The sequence below is a fragment of the Apiospora phragmitis genome, assembly GCF_038363925.1.
Source record: "Apiospora phragmitis strain CBS 135458 chromosome Unknown utg000008l:1.0-3514335.0:1.0-3519231.0, whole genome shotgun sequence".
In the NCBI taxonomy this organism is placed as follows: Eukaryota; Fungi; Ascomycota; class Sordariomycetes; order Amphisphaeriales; family Apiosporaceae; genus Apiospora; species Apiospora phragmitis.
In genome coordinates this window covers 1-27,184 of record NW_027117407.1, presented here as the reverse complement: position 1 = coordinate 27,184, position 27,184 = coordinate 1, and the positions used below count along the sequence as shown (strand labels likewise).

Sequence of the window (27,184 nt, the reverse complement as noted above, 5' to 3'; positions counted from 1 at the left end):
ATAATATTAAAATAGCTTTTCGATATTTATTTTAATTAGTTTTAATTAAATTATAAAGGTTATAACGTATATTATATACCGAGTTATTTTTTTAAAAAATAAAAACGTAATACTTTAAAAAGTAAATAAGATATTTAACCGGCGCCGCCGTATAAAAAAAAACGGCTATAAAATAAAGGATTATTTTATATATAAGCTAAAAAAAACTTATAGTTTTTGAAAAATTTTAATAAATAATTATAAAATAAATCGCGTCAGAGAAATAATTATACAAAGATATTTAAGACACGCTTATAACGTTATAAAATTTACGGAGAGCCCGGGTATAATACGCGTACTTATTAAAATAATATAGAAATATTTAAAAATAAAAATTCCGATTAATTTTAATATATTAAATATGTTATAATAAAATTAACTTATATTTTATTAAAAAAGGTATAAAAGAATAAAACATTCGCTTATATAGGATATTCGCTTATAGGATACGTTATTTTTAAATTAAACTTAATAATAAAACTACGAAAATATATTAAAAAATAAAAATCGTACTAAAATAACGATTTATTCGTATAACTAATATACGCCGGGCTAAGCGGAGGCTAAGGGGTAAGGTCGTATACGAGGACGAAACTAGCGACGTCGAAATATTAAGAGGGCCTCGCAACGCTATAAAAGCTATAAAAGATAATAGCACGGAGGCGGAGGACTGTATTATTATTAAAAATAACGAAAGATAGTGTATTTACGTCAATTCTAGCCATAGAAATGGCTTTGATTACAGGGGTAACGGTAGCTCAGTAAAGTGGCCCGTAAGGGGGTGGCCCGTGAGGGGGTGCTTTAGCTTATTATACTGAGCGTCGCATGCACACCTCACCGAGCCATATGGGACATCACTATCACTGGGCATTGCATCGATTCTAGGACGGTGGAACTCGCCTCCGCCGCTGTGAACTTGGTTTCCGACCTCATCATGCTCGTCGTTGCCCAAAAGGTGATTTGGGCCCTGCAGATGTCAAAAAGGGCGAAGATTGGTGTTTCCGTCATTTTCGTGGCGGGTATTTTGTGAGTTGCTATCAAAGTTCCAATCTGTATGTGCATCGACAATTCATCGGCCAATTCTGCCTTTGCCGCGGCAGTGCCTGCATCGCGGAAGGGTTCCGCCTCGGGGTCACGGCAACATTCCTTGGCGACAAGGACTTGACATACTCCGTTTCCTCTGTTATCATCTGGGCCATTGGCGAGATGACGTCCGCCTTCCTGGTTCTATGTGTTCCGGCCCTTCCCAGCGCCTTCAAGTTCTTGAAGGGCAAGGCGCGCCGCCGGCATATGCCGCGGTGGCCTGGCGCGGCCAAGCGCCTTCACCAGCAAAGGGGGTGTCACGCGAGGCGGACTCAGAACAGGTCCTGTTGACCAATGCACCTCGAGCCTACCGTTCGCAGTCATCGGTGGATGACCCCCACATGCTCGCAGCGAAGCCCCACCACTCAGACGGAATCGTGCGCACAACCGACTTTAGGGTGGAGGACGACCGATCTGTTGGAAATGGTCGGGACCATCGCATGCATTTGTGGATGGGGATTCCATAGCAAACGAGTTGAGAGTGGGGTGGGTGTCTTCAGTGGGAGATCAGTAGGGCTGGCAGGATGGCAATTCTGGGAACATGGAATAACCGTCACGTTAGACAGGCCTAGTTTAGGAACTGTCATATTAGAGCTTTCGATCGTTATTCGATGACTAGATTTGACACTGCATGAGTGTACCTGTATGTAACCTGGCTATCAATGTGTCAGTGCGCAGTTTCTAATCCTACCGTCCTCACGGTGCATTCCGAGGCCCATATCCATAGGTGGCACTCATGATCAGTTAGGTTAGCATGTTGGGGTCAGCTAAGTGGGCCCCACCGGGAATGGACAGGTGGGTGGTAGTATTGGAGTTTGTAGGTACTTTTGAGTGAGGGGGCGTGCAGGGGGCGTGGGGGGATGCCCTGGTAAGGTGGTTCATAAGGCAGACAGCCAACAGCCTTATGGGTACAGTCGCTAGCGAAACCAGCGTCCTCTCTCCACTCTCTTATCGTTCCCGTTTTAGGTCCACTTAGCAGGGGGTAAGGCTGACTCGATGTACCCCTCCATGCTCATAAGTACTGAGCTTAGTTTGGCTTTGCTTCCTTTACCCTTGTGCATTCATACATAGCGCCGCTATCTCCCGGATATTATATTCTACCTCGTCTCCATTCTTTTTCACTATTTCCATATCATAACTTAGAGTGTGGCCTGCGCTTATTGCTAAGCGATAGTCTAAGAAGAAGCCCACGCGGCATCCCAGTCTGATTAAAGAAAAATGACTACACAGGCAAGCAGGCTGGTCACTTTTAGTCATGCACATACCAGCATTGTGACGTTGGACTGACGTATTCACATTAAATCCTGGCTTTATCCTCGAATCAGGAAATGCTTATTCAGATATGGGGAGGGATCTGGTTCAAAACTTGGCATCGTGCTACATCGGTGATGACAAACGTCTTCGACAATGGGAAGCTGTTTGCGACAAAGGAACCTAAGAGGGCAATTGATCGGCATTTTCCTCACGAAATCGATGCTTGTTATTACATTACCAAAAAAAGGCTGACCAGTTATTAATCAGCACCAGAAACCCCTCCAACATCTGTTACTGCCATACCACTGAAAATTATGCTGTGCGACCCTTCTTCTTTTGGATCACACCCATATCCGTGAAGAAGTTAACCAGGCTACATCATCTTCGTATTCCAGCGAGTAGGGTCAGATTAGGGTCTGTGGGAGATAGGGATAAATCCCTGCACCTTGCAATATATATAACTGTCGTGATGCTCTCAGTACCCAGAAAATCCCAACCTAGAACAACCGCTCACAGAGTTGGTGCCTAGGGATTGTGCCCGCCAACATGCGATTTCTCAATACGACAACGTTCGAGCTTGAGGAAAGCTCACAAGCCAACATTCATGACAATGGATACGCCATTTTCTCACACCGCTGGCTAGCTGAAGGCGAGGTCGAATTTGAAGATCTGAAAAAACACATCGACGAATTGAGATCAAGCACGCACTCCTTACCAGGAGTCTCGAAGATTCACGATGCTTGTGTCGCGGCTCGAGCCAGAGGCTTCAAATGGTTGTGGATGGACACTTGCTGCATTGACAAGAAAAAATCCGATGAGTATGCTACAGCTATAAACTCCATGTTTAATTGGTATCGGAATGCGAAGCTTTGCATCACTTTCATGGCAGATGTTAAGTGGCGGGGCAGCAACGCTGTTAGCCTTGGAAAGGAGGCTTTCAGAAGCGAGAAAGAGAATGAATCGTCTGCATGGTTTCGAAGAGGGTGGACGCTCCAGGAACTAATGGCATCGAGTCATATGGAATTCTATGACATGGATTGGAAGTGCATGGGTACCAAAAAAGAGCTTGCCACTGCGCTCTCAGACGTCACCGGCATTGATAAGCGATTCCTCACTGGCGAGCAAGATCTCAGTGAAGCTGTAAGTGACAGGTCTCCAAAAGCTTGAGCGTCTTTGTTCCATGGTCGGCTAACTTGGAAACTGCCCCAGTCCATCGCCATGAAGATGAGCTGGATGTTTGGGCGCGAGACCGGAAAGCCAGAGGATAGAGCGTACAGCTTGCTTGGTCTCTTCAACGTCAAATTACACTTAGCCTACGGTGAAGGTATGGCCACCGCTTTTCGCCGCTTGCAAGAGGTCATTCTTGCGAGTCCTTTGATGGAGGAATCGCTGTTCGCGTGGAAGATGCCCGATGAGCGCGCGGGGGACCAGTGCGAGGCTGTGACGGCACGCTGGGAGCCAGAACAGTGGGGGCTCTTGGCCGGCTCCCCCGACTGGTTCAAAGACTCTGGCGACGTCCAGGTCGACTTCGACAATGACGCTCAAGTCCGCAGCTTCCGGATGACGCCTAAGGGTATAGAGGGCCCGTTTCGAATCAAGCAGCGAAAAGATCCGGAGCTTAAAGCATGGATTACGGTCCTGGCATTGTCCGTCGTTTGCATCCCGTTCGGCAACTGCCTCCTCCGGTCCAAGTTCGAAAATAACGCGAGGAAGGAGTACGCGTTCACGCTCAACTGCTTCCGTACCGACACACAGGAGAGAAGATCATACGTGGAGATCTATTTACTTCCCATACAGATTAGTCCAGTCCTTACTTCAGAAAAGAGACCAGACGGTGGGCTTGTCAACGCTCCATACGTTGAGTGTAGGCGATCCAATTGCACTAAGTTGAGTCCAAGCACAAAGTCTATCCTTCATATAGGGAATGGCATCGTGTATCAACCTCGTCTTAAGTATTAGCAGAGATTGTATTCAGGGAAATGTTGGATCAGGTTGCGACGAGGTAGAAAGGAGAGTCTTCACGGGATTAATAGATAGATGATGATAACTTCTTCTTGGATTGAAAGAAAAAATTGTAGCATGACACTCTGCTACCACTTGTTCCTGTGCGCGTCGGCCCGTCTTTCATCACCTGGTTACCGGACGCGATCATGCCGAAGAGGACCGGATCGGCCGCTGAGCGGGTCTTCCTGTCGAGCACAACGTCTGGGCGGCACTTGGCGCAGGTCGTCCTGCCCACATGCGCCGAGGATGCATCGTAGAGTGCATCTTAGCCCGGGCCCGGCGACACGAAGTTCGGCCGACTTGTGAGCTGGGAGGGATGCGTAAGGGCGTGAGTCTTGCCCCGTAGATTATTAGCGCAGAGCCTAGCCAGCGCGTTCAGAAGAGACTGTTACATATCAATTTTCAGGGTCTCTCTAGAGCCCCGCTCCGTCTCGCCTCCATCCTGCTCCACCCACCATCGGTGCCCTTAGGACTACGGCAAAAGTGCAGCAATACAGTACATACCATAGTAACTATTCCTACTATACCTATTGCATCACCTCGATTTATCACTAAAATGGCTTATTTCTTTCTATCGCAACCACGGATGGGGATAATGGCAATGAGATTAGAGCTACCTATTGATCAAGGCCGAAGAATCGGTCCAGGTACCACGGTTCTGTCTATATACACTGGTCCTCGCTGTGCGCACAATCGCTGCGAGTCATGGCTGGAATGTCGCCATCCAGGCGGTTGTTTTGACTGAATCGCGTCGTCTGATCTAGCTAAACCTTCACCGAGTCAGCTAAGCCACCCTGCGTTGCGACATAGTTCTAGGCCATTTTAAAGAGGTGTGAGAACTACAGACCTGTACGGGATGGTCGGTCGTGTTATCGGTATTCCGCATCGTGTCGCTAGTGAGTATGGTTCAGAGGGGGGAAAAACGTAAGACCGAACGAATGAAACGTGCGAGTGATCTCGACAGGGGAACTTGCTCATATTGTAACAACAGGGAGTGAAATGCGCGCCGAAGACGACGCTGGCCGGATTTGTATCCGAAGCTCTGTTTGCGGACGCTGACAGGGACGATTGCATTGCCAGGGAGAACATAAACTGTCAGCGGCTTCTGGCTCTTGGTTTCGTAGGGCATAGACTAATGCAAGAGCATCATAGTCGATTTATGAACGCACAAGGAAAGAATAAGCAAAGCCAGAATTAGCTGTGTACTTGCAAGCATGGACGGGTACATGGTGTCAGCACATACCCTGCAGAGTGGGTCCAAAACGGCAACTATAAGAGAGTGTAGAGAGGACGCAGGTTTCGCTAGCGACTGTATGAGTGGTGACGATTACGATGTAATCCTACTCCGTACATGCAGTCCTCTCTTGGTCATACCACAGACAAGGAAGAAAGGCTGCGCAATCAGGCCACACGATGCTTATATCTGCCGGTCGCAAATGACTGGAATGCAACGTAGCGACATGTGAGCAACAAGAACCAGTTGTTGGTTGCCCGCCGTGCCGCCTACTTTGAGTGGTGTAACCGATTCCACCCCGGAATCACACTGCATCTGTCATCCGGCCCCTTATCCACCCCCTCTTTTGACCACCCAAGTACGGGTAGAGACTGGTTCGATCTGCGCCAAGTAGCTGCATGGGAGAGTTGACCGAGGCATATTGCGATTGATGTTGGGCAAACCGTGACACGCCCCTGGTTGCACTACCACTCCCTTACTTGACAGAATTTCAGGGCATCAAGCCAAGCTCGGTTCCTTGCCCCTGAACCCTAACCATACCTTCAGTCCAGTCTGCCGCATTACTTGGCCTTGATATCTCATCTTCCATCAACAACTTGGAGATGGGGAATTCATCAAGCACTGAACCAGGCCTTGGCCATCCTTTGGCAACATATTCCGCGTTCGTTCTGCTGGCCTGTGTAAGTAGCTGCCTACCCCGCCTTGGCCTCTGTTTGTGCTTACACGATATCAAACCCAAAGAAACGTGCGCCCGTATTAACTGCACTGTGGTAGTCTTTCTCCTTCGTCATCTATCGCAACTACTTGCACCCCCTCAGCAGATATCCAGGACCAGCTCTGCTAGATTGTCCGACGTATATGCTGGCTTCTACACCTTATGCGGCCATCTTCATCTCAGAACATACCTTGACCTTCAAAGATATGGCCCTGTGTTGCGATCAGGTCCCAACAAGCTTGTCTTTAAGTCCATTGAAGCTCTGCAGGGTACGTGGGGCCCACACACTGACGTGATCATCATTGTTTGGAAGCTCAAGCCTCTCCTTTACAGATATCTACAACAACGACCGAATTACCAAGTCTCACGTGTACAGCCTCACGGTGGCGTCCGGTAAACCCAGCCTCTTCAATGTGATCGACAAGCGCCACCACAGGGAAAAGCGTCGGCTCATCGGCCATGCCATCAGCGACAAGTCACTGCGAGCTTTCGAGCCTACCCTCATAGACCAGATCGACGTGTTCCTACACCAGCTGCTGGAAGCGTTGCGCCAGACAAGTCCTGTGGAGTTGTCAGAGCGTTCAAACATCTGGGCATGGACATTGTTGGGCTTCTGGCATTTGGGTACCCCCTCAAGATGCTAACCACGACGGAAAACCATTTCTTAATACGTGGGCTGAAGATTGGCAGTTATCAAGCCAATGCCTTCATGCAATGGCCGATATTGAATAAATTGGGTGTGCAGCATTTGATGACCTATTACCTGGGCAAGAAACAAAGAATCCAATATCTCCAATCCCTGCGAGGCATGATCAGCACACGGCTTTCCCAGGGAAGGCATGCCAAACAAGACCTGTTTTCTTTTGCGGCCGACTATGTTGACAGCCCAGAGAATGAAATCGGCACTAGTGAGCTCTTCGGTGAAGCTTTGTTTCTTCTTTTCCGGCAGGTATGTCGCCGTCTACGCAGTATGGCCTCTCTACTTGCATATCATGGGGGGCTAACAATGAGACAAGGGGAGATACAACATCCACAGCCATTGCTGCTTTGTTTTTCTACCTATCTAGGTATCCTAAAGCGTACAAGAAACTTGCGCAGGAGGTACGGACCTCGTTCCAGAGCAATGCGGAAATACGCAACGGCCCCCAACTGCAAAGCAGTCGATGCTTGCGGGCTTGTATCGATGAGGCTTTACGCATGACGCCTCCCGTGGCCGGTACACTGTGGCGAGAGCCCTATGCCAACGAGTACAAGGGTGGAGAGCCATTCGTTGTGGATGGGCACGTTATCCCACCGGGTACTCAGGTTGGTGTGAGCATTTACGCCATTCACCATGAGGAGACATACTTCCCCAAGCCGTTCCTGTTCCAGCCGGAACGCTGGCTTGAGTCCGACACAGAGACACTGAAGCGGATGAAATTGGCATTCTGCCCGTTTTCCACCGGCTCCCGCGGGTGTGCTGGCAAGTCTAGTAAGTGACAGCATTCACATTGCACCCAACGTGGCGGATTGAGCTAATGAGTATCCCCATAGTGGCATATATGGAGGCCTCTCTGGTAATCGCTAAGACGCTCTGGTACTTTGATTTCAGAATTGCTGGCGGGTAGGCTGGTAGATCCGGGGAAGACCGTGCTGGAAGAACCGACGGCCGTGGGCGAGTCGATGAGTTCCAGATCTGGGATAGCTTTGGATCTACTCACCTAGGTCCCAATCTGGTATTCGAGCCCCGTGGTGAACTGTGGCGGGAGATTGAGGAAAAACGCTAGAGCGTGGATGTACCTAGACTCTGGTTTCGCAAAGAAATGTCCAGGGATGATATTTTTAGTACAGTTCAGCCCAATGCATGTAGTCGTAAAAAGCTTTGTACATAGTCTACGCCGTATGACTGCCGCGAATGGCTCATGCTACAAGCCTCTGGTCTCCCTGTCTGCCTACCTAATCTCAGATCGAGATTACACACCGACCTTGAGCGGAATATAGAAGGGGTACGGCCCGTTTCTCCTGTATGACAAGCCAAAGCCAAGAGGCGAGGTACACTGGAGACATTGGAACACAACATGAAAGCAGCAGCCCAGAGTAGGGCAGGTATGTACAGATTCAGTGCAGGTACTTGCAAAAGAATAAACACATATGCACTCTCGTACTTTTGTGCTTAAGTACTTCTGTGCATGTGCCATGTCACATCTTGATCGATGGAAGGTAGCATCGAGCATACTCCGTACGCAATGCAGCCTTGCCCGCTTCTAGCCTGCTTTGACCGTGCCGCTGCTTTTCAGCCCCATTTTCGGCAAGGATCGCGTGAGCAGCGCAGAAAGGCGGCAACCAACGTAATTGCGATCTCCATCCCTTCCTTGTCTCAGTCTGCCGGCTTGTGACGACGGCGGCTGCGGTGCATCTTGCCGCCTTCGGCTTCGTATCGGACGAGATGTCGGTCGGGCCCGCGCTGGCGGCCAGCCCGCAACAAATCGGCCGCGGCTTCAAGAACGTCGCGCTGCTCACCAGCCTGACCCACAACGTCTCGTTCCACGAGCCCCGGGCCCGTATAGATGACTGGGTCGTGCTCGAGCGCGACACGAAATGGGGCGCCCACGGGCGGGTGCTCACGTCTCAGCGGTTTTGGGACATGAAGACGGGCCGCCTGGTCATGACGGTCTCGCAGGAGGCGCTGATCTTGTTGAAGCCTAAGACGGCCAAGATGTAGAAATCTGAATTAAACTTGGTGTAATGGATTCATGGATTTAACAAGCGCTCGATTAGTCCAGATTGTACATCTCTTTCCACAGCCAGAAGAACTCAATAACTTTAGACTGGTTTGCGTGGCACCAAACGCCGGTGATTCCGTACGGGCTGATGCGGCCCTCCAAGCGCCACCGTCCCACCACAGGAGAGTCTTTGACCATCGAGACACGACTCTGAGTGCGACTGATCTGACCCCCAATGGTGGATATCTGATCCTGTTCGTAGCCAATTCCGGATATCCAGCTCAAGTCGCCTTGTTGCTGCTCCAGCACTGTGAAGCGGAGACTGTGTACAGATTCGGAGAAGGTCGAGAGATGGCAGTGTAGGGAGAACTGCCCGCACCAATCTCCTCTTTCCAACTCCTCCCGCCAACAAAATCGGGTGTTGGTGCGTCGAAGACACTGATCCCACTGGCTGCCAGCGGCGCCAGGGGTTGCAGTATCGAACGGCACTGGGAGCTCGGGTAGAGGCCCCTCGTTCGTGGGTTCGGCCCATAGCGATTCTTCGAAGCGAGGAACCTCAATGATTCCCGATCTTAAGGCTTGTATCATGAAGCCCAGGAGGAAGTACTGGTGGTGTTGATTACGGAGACAGTGCTCCGGGTCAGCCTTCCAACCACCTAACAGCGCATTTTGGGCAAGCGATACCGCGGATCGGAATCTATTATAGCTTAGTGGTGCATCCAAAGGGGCATCCTCGTTGAGATCGAACACGAAGCAAAATGCTAGTTTCGGCAACGTTTGGTGGTGACAGTTGGCGGGAGAATCCAGAAGGGCGCCATGTAAAGGCAGCAGTGCCAGTACGAGTTTGACGATGACTGTTCGGTTTTCAAAAAAAGAAACAGCTTTCTGTATCGTTACTCAGACTGCAGTTCTCCTCCTTCATCCTCCGCTTAGGGCTATACGTACTGCCTATGGCCAACAACTCCGGCACATATCGCATAGTTTCTGCCAGGATTCGGTCCCTAGTTTCGGCTGAGCTGATCAGTTTCGCTGAGCAACCGGCCCAACCCCGCTCTGGATCGTAGCGCAAGGTTAGATATTGAACGCGGAGCCGATCTAAAGCTGCGGTGTAGCGTGCCCATATGACGATATTGGCGCCTCCTCGTCTTGCCATGGCCTTGAAAACAACCTCGGGTATATGGACCGTTTGATCAACTATTGGGGCCCATCGCAACTAGCGTCATCAAATCAGCGAACAAGCCCATCCCATACTTCGTTCCGTGCCCGCAGTCCTTCCGGAAACGCCACGGAAATAAGACATGAACTTACTTGATTCGAATAGGCCTGCTGGCAGAGAACCGTATCATAACAAGCCATACGGATAACTCGACAGGTTCTTGCGAAGGCGTAGACGGTGGCCACTTCACATCTACTGGCAATCCCCTGCAGGAGCTCCACGGGGAGGCGTTGGAGCGCCATCGCTACCGGAAGATCGAGGGCTACTTTTCTTTTTTCCCCTCTTCTATTTCTCTTTTTGTTTCTTCAAATCATACCAGCTCAGGACCAGCAAGAGGTATGCGACTCGAGAAGAGCAGGCCAGCCGTAAATAAAAAGAAGATCGAGCTTGTGCGCGAGTAGAACGATCTCTTCAACCCACCTTTTGAAGCGGCAAAGGAAAACAAGAGGCATGGAAGGTTGGTCACGAGGTATCACAAGGTGCTGATGCCTGAAACTCTTGTGCCTCACCACCCGTGGCGTGAAACCAAGCAGGTTTGCTTCACGGTGACACGTAGATCTTATTGCGAATCCATAGAAACCTACCTAGCCCGGGCATTGTCGTACATCGTCACACACGTCCAGGCAGCACTGGCCTACTGCCCCAGATGAGTCGCCAGCAAGGTTGTTCTTCCATAGTTCCAGTCGCTACATCTGCCAGGGAATCAAATAAAGGTACTCCAATTCCTGCGAATGAAGATACTATAGAAGGATTAGGGGATAGACATACCACTGTCGCCTGACCACGTGAGTAAGATGACACCCAGGTATCGGCTAGGTGCATCACCATTCACCCCCCGCTCGGAGGCGAACTACCGAATCCGCGAATGCGGAGTCTCATGCATACGTAGGGGGAGGATAGCAAGATACGGAGTTGTATGAGGGGGCCAACGGGAGTTGTATGTCGCTACTACGGGGCACGATGGCCGCTGTCGGTAGCATAGCCCTTGAGCATGTCTCAAAAGGGGTTAAAGTCTGCCCTTCTTATAAGCAATCAATAAAGAGTGCTCCAATAGTATCAAGTGTGAATCTTTGAAATGACGTGCATCCGTAGTATTTATCAGTTGCCAAGTACATTTTAGCAAAAAAGGGGGCATGGTGTCATCTGCCGGGGGATCACGCAACCGTTGGAGTAATATCGCAATCGGGGGGGCCAACGTGCGGGGATCCCGATAACGACATGGCCGCCGGCGCAATCCGGAGATCGGACACGGCCTAAAGATAAGAAGATGGGAGCTTTCTGATTATATATATCATCTTATTTACCGACTTGTCCTCCTATCTCTCCTTCTATCAAACTCCTGAACTAGTTGCGACATCTGGATCTCAAGATGCCTCACGCCACGCATATTCCTCAATATTCCCACGTCCCGGAGACCAAGGAGGACCTCGATTGGGCTGATCGTACGTCACTAAGTTCCACAGTTGGGAGAAGAAGCTTCTGGGCAAACTGACCAAATGAGCGCACCACAGTCGCTAACATCGACCTCTCCCAGTACGGCACCGACGAGGGCAACGCTCGGCTCGCCCAGCAACTCATCGAGGCCATCCGGACCAAGGGCTTCTTCTACGTGACCAACTTCGGCATCCCTCAGGAGAAGGTCGACCGGCAGTTCGCTCTGGGCCAGGCCTTCTACGAGCTGCCGCTCGAGGAGAAGCTCAAGTACGTCCTGGACCTCGACAACGGGGAGTACAACGGGTACCGCCCGGCCGGACGCCGGGCGCTCAGCGGCGGGCCCAAGGACAAGGTCGAGGTGTGGAACATGGCTAGTGAGTTCGCGGAGTATCATACGATAACGACCACCACGGCAGAGCTGACAACTCATTGTAATTACAGCCAACGATGGCTACATCACCCAGCCCGTACCGGCGTTGTTGAAGGAGCATATCGATGAGATTGAAACTTTTGGCAAGGTACCAAGATTTCCGTGACCTCATTAGTAGTTGGATTCTCTGCTTGCTGACTCCACACTCCAGTCCCTCTACGAAAAAGTCCTCAACCCCCTGAACCACCTCATCGCCCTATCCCTGGAGCTGCCGCCCGACTTCTTCACCAAGCTGCACCGGTGGGACACGCACGACGAGTCGCACCTGCGGTACATGAAGTACGGCAAGTTCTCGCCCGAAGAGATCGCCAAGCTCGACGACGGGCTCTGGTGCGGCGGGCACACGGATATGGGGACGATCACGCTGCTCTTACGCCAACCGGTGGCCGCGCTGCAGATCCGCGAGCACGAGACGGGGAAGTGGAAGTGGGCCAAGCCGCTGGACGGGAGCTTAACCGTTAACACATGCGATGCCTTGAGCTTCCTGACGGGCGGCTATATTAAGTCGACGATTCACAGAGTAAGCAATGCTTCCATCTATCTACCACCTCAGCCCGTATTTTCACCTCCGACGTCGACATATTTAGGTACTGACCAGCGGACAACAGGTCGCACTCCCTCCTGCTGACCAAAGACACGTCGATCGCCTTGGACTACTGTACTTCTCCAGACCGCAGAACGATGTCATCCTCAAGACCATCGACTCCCCGGTTCTTAAGCGGGCAGGGTTTCTGCAGAACGAGTTTGAAGCGGGCGGGCATCCGGTGCCCACGATGGGTGGTCAGTATACCCCCTTCTTGAGATCAAAGATGCTAAAAGCAAAGCTAACAAGCATGTTCTCAGAATTCACCAAGCGGAAGCAGACATGGCAGCAAGCCAAAGTTAAGGATCATCAATATGCAAAGGATGGCGAGGAGATCCTGCCCGGCTTCAAGGGGCAATATTTCAAGTAGATGCGGAGCATGCTTGTCTTGACCTCGGAGGAGCTAGTACGGTGGATGTTCAATTGGCAGTCTTGGCCGGAAATGGGTTTGGCATGATCAGACCTGAGAGATTGTGTAAACCCCCACAAAGTAGTTGTATCACGCAAAAGTGATCCCTTCAGTGCAGTCGTGATGTACGTACGCGCATCAGAGGGAATTGAAACCTTCGGTGCTTCTTGATACATTTTATGAGTTTTCGCTAAAGAGTGTTAATTCTAGTAGGTATGCGGCCCTAAGCACAATTAAATAATTTCACGCAGCCGATCAATACATCCTTTAGGTACCTAACACCGGCCTGAATCACTGTAGAAGTTAGAAAAGGTGGCAGGCAGTCAGTACTTAGTCTTGTTGTGAGGTGCCTGTGAGTAACACGGGTCCAGCACACGTCACAAAAGAACACTCCAGGCAGCTTGCTCACTTATCCATCTGCGATCTAATATCAACTTACTCATTATTACGAGAGGTAGCTAATCTAACAGCCAGCTCAGTTTCCTCCACTCTCTGTTTTATAAATCATCTTTTCTCTCTGATCAATCTTTGCCTCGGCGGAAGGAAGCGTTGCTGAGATGACCTCACTGCCTCCTTTGGCCCGACATTCTTGCACCCTCCATTGCACACGTACTGAATCCTTTCCTACACATTTTAATTTGCTCCAACGGCAATTGCCACCAACATCAGAAATACAGATGCGAACTTCCCTCGACCCCATCATTATCATCGTCTTCTCGCAGCCCAGGCCACGAAGTCGCTGCAGTTCCACCTTCGCAACATGTTGAGCCCGCAGAAAGCTGGCGTTGACTCGCAAGACCCCCAGTACACAAGGTTGAATTATTGCTGGCTGTTGACCACTTGTAAGAGTGTAATTGCCGCGATTTTGGAAAAGCGCGAAGGTCTTCAGTACCTCGCTTAGGTAATTGTTGGCAATTGCCCCAAGTCACCCACGGCAGACCTAGTCCCGGATCTCTATCCTTCTACCACTTCCGTCTCATCAGCAACACCCGCAACCGTCAGTTGGCGCTGCAGCGCACGATATCATCTCGTCTTTTGATTCCTACCACGGATACCTACTTTCTACCGCTTCATCCCTACCGCCTACAAACTCACCACCAGCAACCCAAACACCACCTTGACAGCCACGACACCTTCATCAACCGCCAACATGGTCGGTTTCCTTTCGTATCGCGAGGTCAGTCACGAGCAGATCAAACCCAAAGAGGCGATCGCGTTCATGGACACATTGGACAAAGTAGTTGCTATGGGCGCCTTGACCAAGTACATGGTTCGTGTTCCCTAATTGCATGGCCATTACTCCAACACCGATACACATAAGCCTCACGATGCGCCAAACCTATCCAATACAAAGCAATATTGGGAAACTGGTGGCGACGACGATTCCACTGCCACTGTTTATTCCACTGTCACTGTTCATTCCAATGTCGGCATTCATTCCACTGCCACATATTGTTTCCACAGTACACGATTGACTGACTGAACTATTTACGATTCTAGGCACTTAGCATGGCACATGCCAGAAACACGATGCGCTTCTCAAGCCAATTTCCCCTACACGAGCCACTACTTCATGGATTCGCATCCAAATAGGTTATGGGAGTTTTCTCCCTTGCTCTATGGTGCCGGGTTAAATAGAAGGTCCGGAGGTTGCCTGCTACGGTATACGACTGGTGCTGGACATGTTCAAGCACAAGCTTTAATCATTTGGGGGCATATGTTAGAACCTGTGATGCTGGTGCATTTACATAATGTTCTCACGAGTGGCCAGATATTAAGGTATTTTCTAACTTCTTTCAAATTCTTCCTAAGAAAAAACCCATAACTAAATTCATTTTTCTAAGCAGAATATTCAGTTTTCGAAGATTTATCTCGATCTTCTTACGAATAGGTACATAACCGAAGAGAGCTGTTAGCGTATCTACCTATGCAAAAGGCAGGGCTCTAAAGATATAAACACCTGCAAGAAGGGCCCGGTCAGGAAACTGGCGGCGTCCTCGAGGATGGCGGCCTCTCCGCCAAAGAGATGGCTGCCGTGTTTAAGGAGGAGATGACCAGCGAGTCCGTCGTCAACTTTGTATAAGAAATGGTTAACGTCGGTCTCGGGTCTCGTACCCGAGACCCACTTCCGCAAGACCCAATTGATGCCCGAATCTCGTGCCAGCTTTCCCGAGTGTGAGAGTTGCTGACGTTTGCTATCAAGGTGTCGGATGACAAGCTCGACCAGATGGCAGCAGGACAAAGCACCTCCCAAGTCCGCCGTCCAGGTCCCCCGCCATCCTTCTCTAGCAAGGTCCCGAACCCGACGGCCGCGACACCTACAACCCTCTGGAATCCCATCAATATCCGTCGCGGTCAACCAAACATAACCGCCACCGAAGCTCCGCCGGGGGTAGCCCGTCTGGTAGCGTGATGTCGCGGCGCCCCAAGAAGACAGGGGAAGAAGAGGAAGAAGCCGATGTTATCATGACCGAAGCTGAAGACGAGGAGGATGAAGATGACGAAGAGGACGACGTGGAGGACGAAGAAAGCGACAGAATGTCGGTGGACGAAAGTCCGAAGAAGGGCTCGAGCCCTGCCGTCCAGAAACACCAGCCTGCCCTGCTTCTCCTACCCACCCGGTCTGCCCTGCCCGCCTCGCCCCTGCCCCCCATAACCGACGTGGCTGCAGCTGCGGTAGCTCGCTCGGGCACAGCACTCCCGCAGATCGGACAGGAGCAGGTCTCAACATCCAGCAGCAAAACCAGCCTCCATCCAGCCAACCAGAATTGTGAAGGTCAAGCTTAGGCCCGATACCTTGAGAAGGCTTTCTACACAAGACGGCGGTGCCTCTTCGCAGTCGGCTTCGTCTAGCGCTGCCGACATTGCTGGACGTGTTGAGCCTGCGGATCCTGCTGGAGATGCCCAACCTACTGGAGATGCCCAACCTGCTACTGGAGATGCCCAGCCTGCTACTAGAGGTGACGATCCTGCTGCCAAACTTGCTGCTAAAGATGCCCAGCCTGCTGGAGATGCCGAACCTACTGAAGCCGCCGGTAAACCTGCTCCCAAGGTCATCGCCCTGCCTAACGATAGGCCTATCTTACCCCCGAAGAGCACGAGCAGATCGTCAAGCAGCTAGAGGACGGCGCCGTTCTTGCGGATCCGCTGCCACAGCAGGAACTTGGTGTACTGGCTGCGGGGGAACTACTGTGCCCACCAGAACCTGGTCCACACACCCCAGACCCCAAGGCCAAACCCGGGAAGAGCGCCATGAAGAATACGACGACAACCAAGCCTGACGCACCCGCCGAAGTGACGTTCCAGGCCGGGTAACATTCTCCAGTCCAAGTGGTTCGAGAACCTCGAAAGCAGCATCAAAAACGTGGCCGACCTTCTGGGAGTCCCGGAAGCCGCCCTGCAGCTTCTCCGCGTCCACGCCGTGTCCGACGCAATCTGTCAGCTTCTCTTCTTGAGCAATAAGCAGGGGCCCAAGGACACCAGCACCAGAAAGAAGGGCCCGATCAAGCAACTGGGCGCGGCGTTTTTCCTGCTCGCTGCCGCTGTACCATCCCGTCTTCGTCCTTACCCGAGCTTCGTACCTGTTGCAGAAAAAGTCAGGCGCACCATACAGCCAGGAGGCCACGACGACCGAGCAGCGGACATCCAGTTGTCTGTCCGCCATAGATAGCTTGAGGCCAGGCCATAGTCGACAGCGACGGGGCGGACCAGGCCTTCTTCGATCGGGAGTACACGAAGTTCATCCTGCCGTATGGGTACGAGCACATGTACAAGCAGAAGAATTGAAGAAGTTCAACTGTCAACCTCGGAAATCGACCGTCAATATCGAAGTACACAAGATGAGGAATAATTCGTTGTATGGTACACTAGTTGTCCAGCCTTTGGGTCCTCGTGTTGCCGTGTTGCTGCCGATCACGAAATTTCTAGCTGTCCTGGGCGGCGGGGTTGGTGGACTCGATCCTGCTGTACCCAGCAGCCAGTGTTTGTGCCGTTCAGAGCAATGCACCTCTCGAAACCAGAACCGCGCATGCTCAATTGCCGGTAGCTGGAGGAACTGCTGGGTCTTTATTGTAGCTGTATCAAATAAGAAGTTAGAAATACGAAGTTAAGCATGTTGGTTCAACAATATTGGTGCATCTTTCTGCCTGTCTGTTTCGTGTCTAAAAATAGAGCTGCCACCAGCCAGTTGGTTTTAGTGGTTGAAGCACAGGGACAGGGCATTTATTGGGTACCCGCAACAGAACCCGCAGGGCCCGTTAGTAGCGGCGGGACGATCAATCAGCATTCCAAATCCCGTCGACTCCAGCGCCCGTTGACCAGCAGTTGCAGGACTGTCAATTACTTGTAGCAGGTATATAGAACTGGTACATGTGCATTGAGAAGTTCCCTGCTGTATCCTGTGCTGCACCCTCTGCCAGTTGAATGTTACCACCTTTGCTATTGGAAATGCTTATCCCAGGAATGCGACAAGATTGATCAACCGAGATTGAGATTGAGTTGGTGATGGTGGATTGGGCCCTAATTTGGTGGGTGGGGGCTCCATGGGTTCCAGTAGCGCCGGGAGCTGCGACACGCTGGCCCCCGGAAATGAATGCGCTGTCGTTCACGGTGCTTTTCTTATCGCCAGACTCGTCGTCTTATTCGCTGCTTCCTGTCTGACAGGGATACAATCCTGGCTGGCTGGAGTCGGACCTGTGCAATCCTAACCTGCCGCCCCTGACCTCCTGGCACCAGATTGATCTACGTCACATCGCCGTCCTGCCCAGTGTTCGTTTGTGTACGTGCACCGAAATGAAACATGGCGACCTGTCTGTCCCACAATCTAGAGGCCGCCAAAAGGGGCACTCAGACACCGGCAATCTCAACTTCGACGTGAAAAAGGGCCCCAGCAGGTTTTGCCGTCTTTCCCGTCCCCCCGAATTGAAAGTCCATTTGATCCAAGACAGCAGCACCCCCCCCCCCAACTTCTGCCGGCCAAGCCATGAGCCAAGATCCAGACGACGCCGGCTCCGGCAATCACCGTCAGCACCAGCCCCGATATGCCGTCCTCCGCGACGACTTCGCCGAACAGTGGCGGGTCGTCAGGCCCTACCTGCCGCCCGTCAACTTCATCACCGTGCACCACGCCTACTTCATCTTCGTCAGCCTGATCGCCGCCGCCGTCTTCTACGCCATCGCCAGCGCCGAGACCACATTCACCGTCAGCTTCGTCGACTCGTGGTTCCTCATCACCTCGGCCTTCACCGCGAGCGGCCTCAACACGGTCAACCTCAGCGCCCTCGCCACGGGCCAGCAGGTCGTGCTGTTTATTATGCTGCTCCTCGGCAGCCCCGTGCTGGTCTCGCTGTTTACCATCTGGTTCCGCTACCACATCTTCGAGAAGCGCTTCGACCACATCGTCGAGATGGAGCGCGAGAAGCGCCGGCGCCAGCGCGCTACGGGCACCATGGTCGGCATGGCCGGCGCCATGTTCGGCCTGCCCGTCATGTCCTCGTTCGGCGCCAACGAGAATAAGTCCCACGCCCAGCGTGCGCGCGAGGACGCCTTTGAGCTCACCAAGCCCGGGAGCCGCCGGGCTCCTCCTCATGCGGATCAGGATCTACATCTACATCCTACCCACTCACAGCAACGAAATCGGTCAGAGAGCAACGCGGCTTCCGTGCAGCATCCCGCCCTGGCCATGTTGGAGGAGGCGGCGCGACCCACCAGCAACGGCGGGCCGCAGGGGGCGTATGCCCGGCCCGGCCACCACCAAAGCCAGCGCCAGCCACACGCCAAGGCATCGTCTAACGACTTCAACTTCCACACCTTCGTCCACGAGAACCGGAAATCCATCGGGCGCAACGGGCAGTTCTTCGATCTGGATGACGATCAGCGTGAGTACCTGGGCGGCGTCGAGTACCGCGCGCTGAAGCTGCTCTTCGTCATCGTGGCCATCTACTTTGTCGTCTTTCAGGTCCTGGGCGCCATCACCCTGGGAGCCTGGTTGGCTGTGCATAGCCGGGATGTGACGGCCGTCAATGCACAGGGCCCTTGGTGGTCTGGCATCTTCTTGGCTATCTCGTCGTTCAACAATGCCGGGCTCACGCTGCTGGATGCGGGAATCGCGGCCTTTGCCGACGACGCCTTCGTGCTTACTATCGTTACCATTCTGTCGCTTGCTGGTGGCGCCGCGTTTCCGGCATGTATCCGTGGTATCATCTTCCTCTGTCGCATGGCAATGAAGCGGTGCATGCCCCGCACCGGCCCGGCGGCGCAGGAGTACGACGACTGGCTCGAGGCGTTTGACTTCATACTCAAGTACCCGCGACGCCTCTTCATGCTCATGTTCCCGTCCAAAGCCAACCTCGTCTTCGTCGCCTTCTTCTCCAGCCTCGTGACGGTGGACTGGATCCTCCTCCTGGTGCTCAGCATCGGCAACCCGGTCCTGGAAGCCTTCCCCGTCGCCAGCCGCGTCGGCATTACCCTGTTTCAGGCCTGCACCGTTCCGTCCGGGGGGTTCGCTGTCTTCTCGATCTCGGGGCTGTGGTTTGACCTGCAGGTGCTGCTTCTCATCATCATGTACCTTGCCGCCTACCCCGAGATCATTGTCATGCGAAATTCCAATGTAAGTTCCTTGACGCTCATACTTCTCACTATAATGACGCACAATGTTAACCATTAGGTCTTCCACAGGTATATGAGGAACGGTCTCTAGGTCTCTACTCATCCGAAGAAGCAGAAAAGCAAGAAGAGGAAGAAGATGCGGCCTCCTTGGACGAAATGGTCGCCTCGGCGCGTGCGCCACTCTTGTCGCCGACCTCTCCCAGATTCGATACCATGTCCCATGCCACTGGCGCCTCCACCAAATCCATCAAGATGCTCGCATCGGTTGGTCGGCGTGGAACCGCCTTTGTCGGCCGCCAGATCCAAAAGCGCATGAACGACTTCCAGGGCGTCGGCATCGATACCACTCGCGTCCGCCGCCCCAGCCACCCGACCCTAAAACGCGCGCAGCACATCCCCTTTGATAACCCTCCGGCCGCGGCCGCGCCCGAGGGCGGCATCAGCCTCGTGTCGCAGCACCTGCGAGGTCAGCTGTCCCACGACATGTGGTCGATCGCGGCGGCGTTATTCCTCGTGACGCTTATCGAAACGTCGCACTCGATCGCGGACCCGAAAACCTTCAGCGTCTTTAACTTCCTCTTCGAGATCGTGTCGGGCTACACCAACATCGGCGTCTCGGTCGGGCTGCCGGACCAGTCTTATAGCTTCTCGGGCGGTTGGTACGCGGGCAGCAAGGTCGTCATGATCCTTATGATGATCCGCGGGCGCCACAGGGGTCTGCCCGTCGCGCTGGACCATTCGGTCAAGCTGCCGGGGTGGGATAACCAGAAGCACGAGGATGAGGACGCGGAGATCCGGCGGAGTTTGAGTAGGGCGTCACGGTAGGGTAGACTCGGCGTTCCGGGATGCGGGGCATTATAATTGAATAGATGGACTTATAGACAAAAGTACACTTGTAGACAGCGACATAATAGATTTCTTCATGTCACCTTGATGGTGTGAGGCAATGTCCTCCAGTTGCCCAAACGCCAAGAGCACCGAATGGGCCCCCTTTCGCCGATCGCCTACTCCATCCTACTGGAGCCGTAGTAGTGGTGTAGCCTGCAATCAATAGGGCTGACTGCATATGATCGACAATGACAGGGGTGGACCCTGCTTAATGTGCAAGACGTTCCCGAAAGAGCGAGGATGGTCTTGCATACATAGCTAATGTTGGCCTGAACATCATCTCCGCCTGCAGCTATTCAGTTGACTTACCAGCATTACCAGTCCATCATAAGATAAACGCCACGGCAGCTTACCTACCTACGCAGACGACTCCCTCATTAGCTTCCAGGAGATTCACAGCGACAACAGGGAATTCATCTGTGGAATGTTGCTTGATATAGCCGGACAGCATAGTCCGAGTTCAACCCACGACGCAAGGCTCTTGTCGCTAATTATACGGCGTTTTCGTTGGTAGATGCGCTGACTTCCTGTGTTGGTCTTGAGCAGGCTGTTCGTGGGCGATTCTAACGTATCTGAGCCACCGGAACGAGTATATAAGAATGCGAGCTGAGTACGGAAGTAGTCCTGAATAGGTCTGAGTATGGCCTCGCGCTTGCACATGCTCAATCAACTTTCTTTGCAGGTGCACTGGCCCTAATTTTACGGTGGGTGCCGGAGAGGCACCATTACACACGAATAGGAGCGGTGCATCTGTTGTCTGTTCGCGAGCGCATCATGTTCGAGGAGGATATGGCAGGAGGGTTAAGGCGGGCAATAACAGGAAGTGACACTCTTTCCCCCCTTCGATACCTGGCTGATTACAAGCACATGAGGGCTAGAGCTTCCGAGATCCGAGTATTGACTGAAAAAGTCCACCGACGCACCGCCCGTGCACGTCGTTGGTTGCAATTTACTTAGAGCCAAGCCTTTTGTTGGTGGAAGGTGGGAGGAGGAGGATGCCACCAAAGAGGTCGTTGGTTAGGTCCGACCATCAGTCCGGCAAGGGTGGCTGCAACTCTATATATTTCCAGGGGAAAGTAAATGAATATGCACCTAAGGTTACATTCAGGCCGTGGAGGCAACTTTCATGTAATTATCTACGTAAGATCTCAATGGACGATTCCACGTTATATCTGACTTCCACCTAAAATATTTCAGAAGTAAAAGCCCGAGGCGTTGAAATGACGAGACAGAAAGGAAATGAAGAGGATATCAGCACCCAAGACGAAACTGCGCATTGATGACGGTGACGGTGGTTCATATTATATGTAAAGAAAGTCTTCATTATTCTGGGAAATAAGAAACCTCTATTCAATGCGTGGGTTTTGCGGGCTCAAATACTCATCAGAGCTGAGAACTGACGATGAGTAAAAATATCAACTTGGGGCACAGCCAGCGTTGAAAAGGAATCGGAATGGATCCAACGTCATTTCATGAGGAGCTGACGTTGAACTAAGGGACTCGGCAGGTCTCACGGGCGTCCGGCCATTCTCGGGTCGCCACTGATGCACTGAACTTTGGCCCATGTGTAATGCAGCAAGCCGTGAGTCAAGCCAAAGTCTCCAGTGTGTCGGGCTCTGCTCGCACCACCACCACCAACTCGGAACCGAAACTGGGTCGTCGTTTCGCTTTGCTTCGGACTCCCGCTTGAGCGGCATGCCCGCAGATGTTTGGGTCTTTTCCCCAGTAGAGTCGCCGCGGACTCGCCCCCCTGTCCGTCTGTGGGGCTTGTGCGACCAGGAACTCGGCAGTTCGAGGGGACGAAAACTGGTTCTGGGCTGTACCACCACCACACCCGGCTGCATTAGGGGCTTGGCAACCACCAGCGCAAATCGAAACCAACCGAGACCCTTCGACCCCAACTGGGGAATGGGACGATCTCACGCTGGCCCCATTTCGTTTGGACCTATGCCAGGTCGGGCAGGCCAGTTTCTTCTAGCTCTTCTAGCTCTCCCGGACAACGTGTGCACAGGACCACCGAGTGCAGTAGTTGGTAGTCCTTTGCATCATGCGGTGCTGCATTCGAGCCAATGTCCACCAGCAGCGGTGCATCATTCCCAGCTTACCTTTTTGCTTTTCTCTGCGGTTGGCCCAACCTTCGTCACGCCACCCGCTCGGCCACTACCCCCCTCCTCCCTCCTCCTACACCGCTCGGGGCGTGCAACTAACAGCGAAGGTCTGGCTACCGCTCGTTGGTCGGCTGCCCGTGGAGCCGGGACTGCAAAGTCGTGGCACTAAAAAGGGAAACGAATCGTGCGTCCCTTACCGCACGTGGGCAGCCAGTCGATCCCCCATCAGCCCTGTGGTCTGCTTCTGCGCACCAATCAGGCCGAGCCCGGGAGACCGCCCCCAATGACGTGAATCGTGCCACACACGCTCGTGAATAAGGTTTGTGGGCCCGCCGAGAGGAAATATCCCGGTCGGGTTGCGGATTGATGACCTGGGTCAGCCAGTCCCCAATCCCCTTTCCGACTTTTTTGTTTGTGTGCGTGCGTGTGTGTGTGTGCAAACTTCACAGTACTGTTATGCGTTGTGCTTATGTTGCTTGTTGTTTCTTCCCTTTTGATACGTCAGATCCCGGACCAGGGCCTCTGGTCGTGCCGATGTGCTGGCAGATCCCGATAGGGCAGGCGCGGCGTCTGAGGCTTTCTCGTGGACACTTGTCGATGGGCAGAAGCAAAGACTTCTTCCTTTGCTTAGTGAAGGGGCCTGACCCCCTCTTACATGCTTGATTCGTCCGGTCGGTTTCGTGTGACCCTAAGCCTGACGTCGCTATTTTGTTTCCACGGCCCCACGCACGGCGAGTCATGTTGGTATAGGGAAACCCTCGGACACAAACTGCGAGATATAATGACACACATGGTGGGAGAAGCTGACAGCGGCGCCTGACGGTAATGCCCCTTGGCAGCCGACGATCCCCTGGGACAACGAGCCTGGGCGTCCTAGGTCGTGTGCTCCTGCCGTACAACAATGCAATGACGGTTGGGCAACAATTCGTTTTCTCTCTCTTCTCAATCTCCCAGTGTGTCGAGTCAAGGGAGCGTGGGGTGGGCCTGGGTCCGACTATAGATAAGAGGTAATATCTCGGTCCCTCGTTGGGGTATACCGCAGCAGATCTTCAGATCATCTAGTCCCCTCTCTCCACATCCTGGTCCCCATTGACAGAATACTGACGCTCATCATGGTGCGCTCATTGCTTCTCGGGGCTGTCCTCCTGCTCAGCCAGCTGCCCTGCTGGCCCATGGCAGGGCCGTCGCGAAGCGAGACATCTTGCAGGAACACATATCGGTCACCAACCTTCAAGTCAACGCCGGAACGAGTGGGACTTACCCACGCGTGACCACCATCGCCGATGGCTCCCTGCTCATGGCCTACACGGAGATCACCGGCAACGAGCATATCCTCCACGTACTCCGCAGCACTGACCGGGGCCAGTCTTTCAGCCCCTACGGCGAGATCGCCCGCGGCACCGGAGACGTGGACAACCCCTTCCTGCACCAAGTACCCGGCTCCAACCGGATCCTCGCCGCCTTCCGCAACCACGACAAGAACGGGAATGCCTACACCTACTTCCGCATCAGCGTCTGCGCCTCGGACAACGGCGGCAAGGACTGGCAGTTCCTGAGCCAAGCCGACGAGTTCTCGGCCGCCAGCAGCCACGGCTTCGGCGACTGGGAGCCATTCATCCGCGACGGCGCCGACGGCCGGCTGCAACTGACGTACAGCAAGGAGCTGGCCGCCGACAACCAGGAGACGTTCCGCGTGCTCTCGGGCGACGGCGGCGCCACCTGGACGGCGCCCGTCAACCTGCAGATCCACTCGCCCTCGGAGCACCTGCGCGACGGCATGCAAGGGATCGCGAGCATTCGAGACTCGGACGGGCGCGACGCGCTGGTCATGGTGCTGGAGACGACGCGCCGCGGCACGTTCAGTGTCGAGTACGCCGTCAGCTACGACGACGGCGCCTCGTACGGCAACCGGGGCGTCGTGTACGCGCCGGCCGACGCAAGCCGCAATGCCGGAGCGCCGCAGATCGCGACTGTCGCGGGCAAGGGGCTCGTGACGGTCTTCATGACGGACGAGGACTCGGCGGCGGGACAGTGGCCGAACGCGGCCAAGATCAAGGCGTCGGTGTCCCGGGGCTCAGCGGGGGAAGATGACCTGGGGCGCGACGGCCGAGGTGCGGGGCGAGAACGGGCACTGGCCTGGGGCGCTGGACTTGGGCGGGGGGCAGGCCATGGTTGTGTTTGAGTACAACGGGAGCCCGGCGGGGTCGATTTTGAGCTGGTCGTAGTTGCGGGCGTGCAGTTGGTGGTGTGTGTGTGGATATTAGATGATGCGAGTGTTGAGCTGTGTACTGTTAGTCATGATCATGGTGGATTGCGCGGATACCCGTTGAATTTTACGTCGCGGTGCGGAGTTCCTAGTTAGGTATATGATATGAAGAGTTGAGCACATGCTTCTTTACCTCATGTTTTCTGCTGCACCGGTGCCTCATGCAACTGTTTCCGAGACACCTGTATCGCGGCTGCAGTTTCATGTCACTCCAGACATCGATCCCGAGACATTGCTACGAAGCCGAGATGTGCTACGGACATTTATCAGTTTTCGTCGATTGGGGTTATCACGATCTAAATATGCCAGGAACTCAAACTCTTAACAAGATAGAAGTCAAATTTTCTACGTTCTAATTTAATCTGCTGCATGTCTAAATTCATTCCAAGGAAGAACACACATAGCAATAAAATAAAAGATATAGAAGCAGGAGAAAGAAGAGAAAAAAAGAGCGCCTATACGAGCGTCGGCATCGTACCCATCAAGGAGGTGAACATCCATATAGCTGTGCTTGGTGGCATGGTGGTCAAGTTTCTCGTTCTCGTGCTATTGGATCTCGGCAGGGGTGGGTGACCTTGCGCTTCTCGTCCTTTAGGATAGCCGGGGCGCTGAGCGTGACATAGACATTGGCATCCCATTTTTGTCGGGTTGAACCTTGGCCTGGATGCTCGGACAGTGTCGAAGGTGACAATCTCAGTCTCATGGCCTTTAACTGAAGGACCAGCTGCTTCCGGGCTCACTGGACTATGATGACCTCGACCGGGAGGGCTGACGACGATTCAACCATTCTACTGTTGGCTGTAAGTAGCCTTGGTGATGGAGGCGCCGCGAGCGCTGGGCTTGGGAGGTCGGTGACAATCAGGAATCAACTGTTGGGCTTCTCATGGGTCTATTTGTTTCATAGAAAAGTTAGCAATATATCCTCATCTATATTATGTAAGTAGATGAATAGATGTTTGCTCAACTCAGCTTGTCAATCCCTTTGGCTGCCAGTATAACGTGGTCTGATTCGAGAAAGGCTAGAAAAGAAGACAAGGAGAAAGATGAGGGCTGTTGGAACGTGCAAAAGCGTGGATAGCATCTCGGTATGCAGCTGGCGCTGAGCACCGTATCGAATGTTGGTGATAACGCAAGCCCGCTTGCCAGAAGTTTTTATGTTGGTGGAGTTGCGCAAAGGTCCTGCTTGAATATAGTGACGAGAAGGCGCAGAAAGGAAACTAGCATTTGTTCGGTTGAAAAATCTTTGTCCGTCGCTCTCCTCGGTGGTTATCTTCATGCTCAGCATGAGCAGTGATCGAGTCCCATGGTGGTGGATTTGCTTGATTGAGAAGAAGCGGAACCGATTGATCCCGCCCGTGATGCCATCGTTGGCTGAAATCTTCTTCCTTCGTGGGAGTATTGTCGCTTATGAACCCTGGCTCACTGGGGGTCAGCATGGTGCCTCTGATGAACTTATAAGACTTCATTACATTGACTTCCAAAGAACCTAACAGGTTTACCTTGTGGCCAACGCAAGTGCAAGTAAAGCAGAATATAACCCTCATGGGAATGACGTTGATGGTGTTGAGAATGACCTCCAGCTTGGTCTGCTCCTTGAGGCTGGCAAGGTTTCTTCGGGCATTGTTGAAGGAGTTCTCACCGGGGTCGCTAAATTTGCGATAAAGGTCGCTGACGACATGAAGCCATCAAATTACTCGAGCTGGATGAGTCTTGGTAGTTGGGCGTTTTCGTAAATGGCTGTAGGTGATTTGGGATTGAACGACGGGGTACAGTGGTCGGTTTCTCTGGGGAGGGTTCGGCTGTGACTGAGGCTGGTTCAGAATGTAGGTAGGTGGTTCAATGGTTTAGTGTATGTTGACGCATGGCTAATCTGTTCTTTTGTCTTGGCCTGTTAGTTCTTCAGAAACCTACAGTTGCTAAGATAGACCCGAATGGCGAGGCCACATCCTTCGCATTTGGCTTGTTGCTTGATGGTGTAGTTTGCCAAAACAATCTGAGGTTCTGACTGTCGTGCTCTTCGTCTCTACACAGGGCGATGGGATTTGTTCAGCGCCCATTGAGTCGTAGTCTGACTGTATTTTGATTGCTGCGTGCTGGATATGTGTGTAATGAGTTTTGACGGCGGCGTGATCTATCAGTGGAAAGTCATGGTGTCAATCAGTGGTAAAGAAGTAATCTCTTCCCCAATTAGCTGGGCAATGTTTGTTTGATTA

General features: G+C 52.7%; 8 protein-coding genes across 8 annotated transcripts; 7 read left to right on the top strand and 1 right to left on the bottom strand.

The window, feature by feature from the left end:
- Positions 1-973: 973 nt before the first annotated feature.
- Positions 974-1,413, top strand: PG994_008429 (uncharacterized protein; the record flags this gene model as incomplete). Its single annotated transcript, XM_066859838.1, has 2 exons — positions 974-1,065; positions 1,140-1,413. The coding sequence occupies 2 exons, from the start codon at positions 974-976 to the stop codon at positions 1,411-1,413; spliced, it is 366 nt and encodes a 121-aa protein (XP_066713427.1).
- Positions 1,414-2,922: 1,509 nt separating this feature from the next.
- Positions 2,923-4,335, top strand: PG994_008428 (HET-domain-containing protein; the record flags this gene model as incomplete). The annotated part of the gene is made up of 3 exons (XM_066859837.1): positions 2,923-3,516; positions 3,586-4,240; positions 4,298-4,335. 3 exons carry the CDS (start codon positions 2,923-2,925, stop codon positions 4,333-4,335), a joined length of 1,287 nt encoding a protein of 428 aa, XP_066713426.1.
- A 1,881-nt stretch (positions 4,336-6,216) lies between these two features.
- Positions 6,217-9,030, top strand: PG994_008427 (uncharacterized protein; the record flags this gene model as incomplete). Its single annotated transcript, XM_066859836.1, has 5 exons — positions 6,217-6,294; positions 6,436-6,598; positions 6,663-6,953; positions 7,366-7,800; positions 8,690-9,030. The coding sequence occupies 5 exons, from the start codon at positions 6,217-6,219 to the stop codon at positions 9,028-9,030; spliced, it is 1,308 nt and encodes a 435-aa protein (XP_066713425.1).
- A 2,586-nt stretch (positions 9,031-11,616) lies between these two features.
- Positions 11,617-13,064, top strand: PG994_008426 (uncharacterized protein; the record flags this gene model as incomplete). Its single annotated transcript, XM_066859835.1, has 5 exons — positions 11,617-11,689; positions 11,759-12,055; positions 12,123-12,199; positions 12,263-12,631; positions 12,699-13,064. 5 exons carry the CDS (start codon positions 11,617-11,619, stop codon positions 13,062-13,064), a joined length of 1,182 nt encoding a protein of 393 aa, XP_066713424.1.
- Positions 13,065-15,515: 2,451 nt separating this feature from the next.
- On the top strand, positions 15,516-15,890 carry PG994_008425 (uncharacterized protein; the record flags this gene model as incomplete). Its single annotated transcript, XM_066859834.1, has 1 exon — positions 15,516-15,890. One exon carries the CDS (start codon positions 15,516-15,518, stop codon positions 15,888-15,890), a length of 375 nt encoding a protein of 124 aa, XP_066713423.1.
- A 322-nt stretch (positions 15,891-16,212) lies between these two features.
- Positions 16,213-16,767, bottom strand: PG994_008424 (uncharacterized protein; the record flags this gene model as incomplete). The annotated part of the gene is made up of 1 exon (XM_066859833.1): positions 16,213-16,767. The coding sequence occupies one exon, from the start codon at positions 16,765-16,767 to the stop codon at positions 16,213-16,215; it is 555 nt and encodes a 184-aa protein (XP_066713422.1).
- A 1,317-nt stretch (positions 16,768-18,084) lies between these two features.
- On the top strand, positions 18,085-20,534 carry PG994_008423 (cation transport protein-domain-containing protein; the record flags this gene model as incomplete). Its single annotated transcript, XM_066859832.1, has 2 exons — positions 18,085-19,710; positions 19,779-20,534. The coding sequence occupies 2 exons, from the start codon at positions 18,085-18,087 to the stop codon at positions 20,532-20,534; spliced, it is 2,382 nt and encodes a 793-aa protein (XP_066713421.1).
- Positions 20,535-23,817: 3,283 nt separating this feature from the next.
- Positions 23,818-24,887, top strand: PG994_008422 (BNR/Asp-box repeat domain protein; the record flags this gene model as incomplete). The annotated part of the gene is made up of 2 exons (XM_066859831.1): positions 23,818-23,820; positions 23,859-24,887. 2 exons carry the CDS (start codon positions 23,818-23,820, stop codon positions 24,885-24,887), a joined length of 1,032 nt encoding a protein of 343 aa, XP_066713420.1.
- Between the last annotated feature and the right edge of the window lie 2,297 nt (positions 24,888-27,184).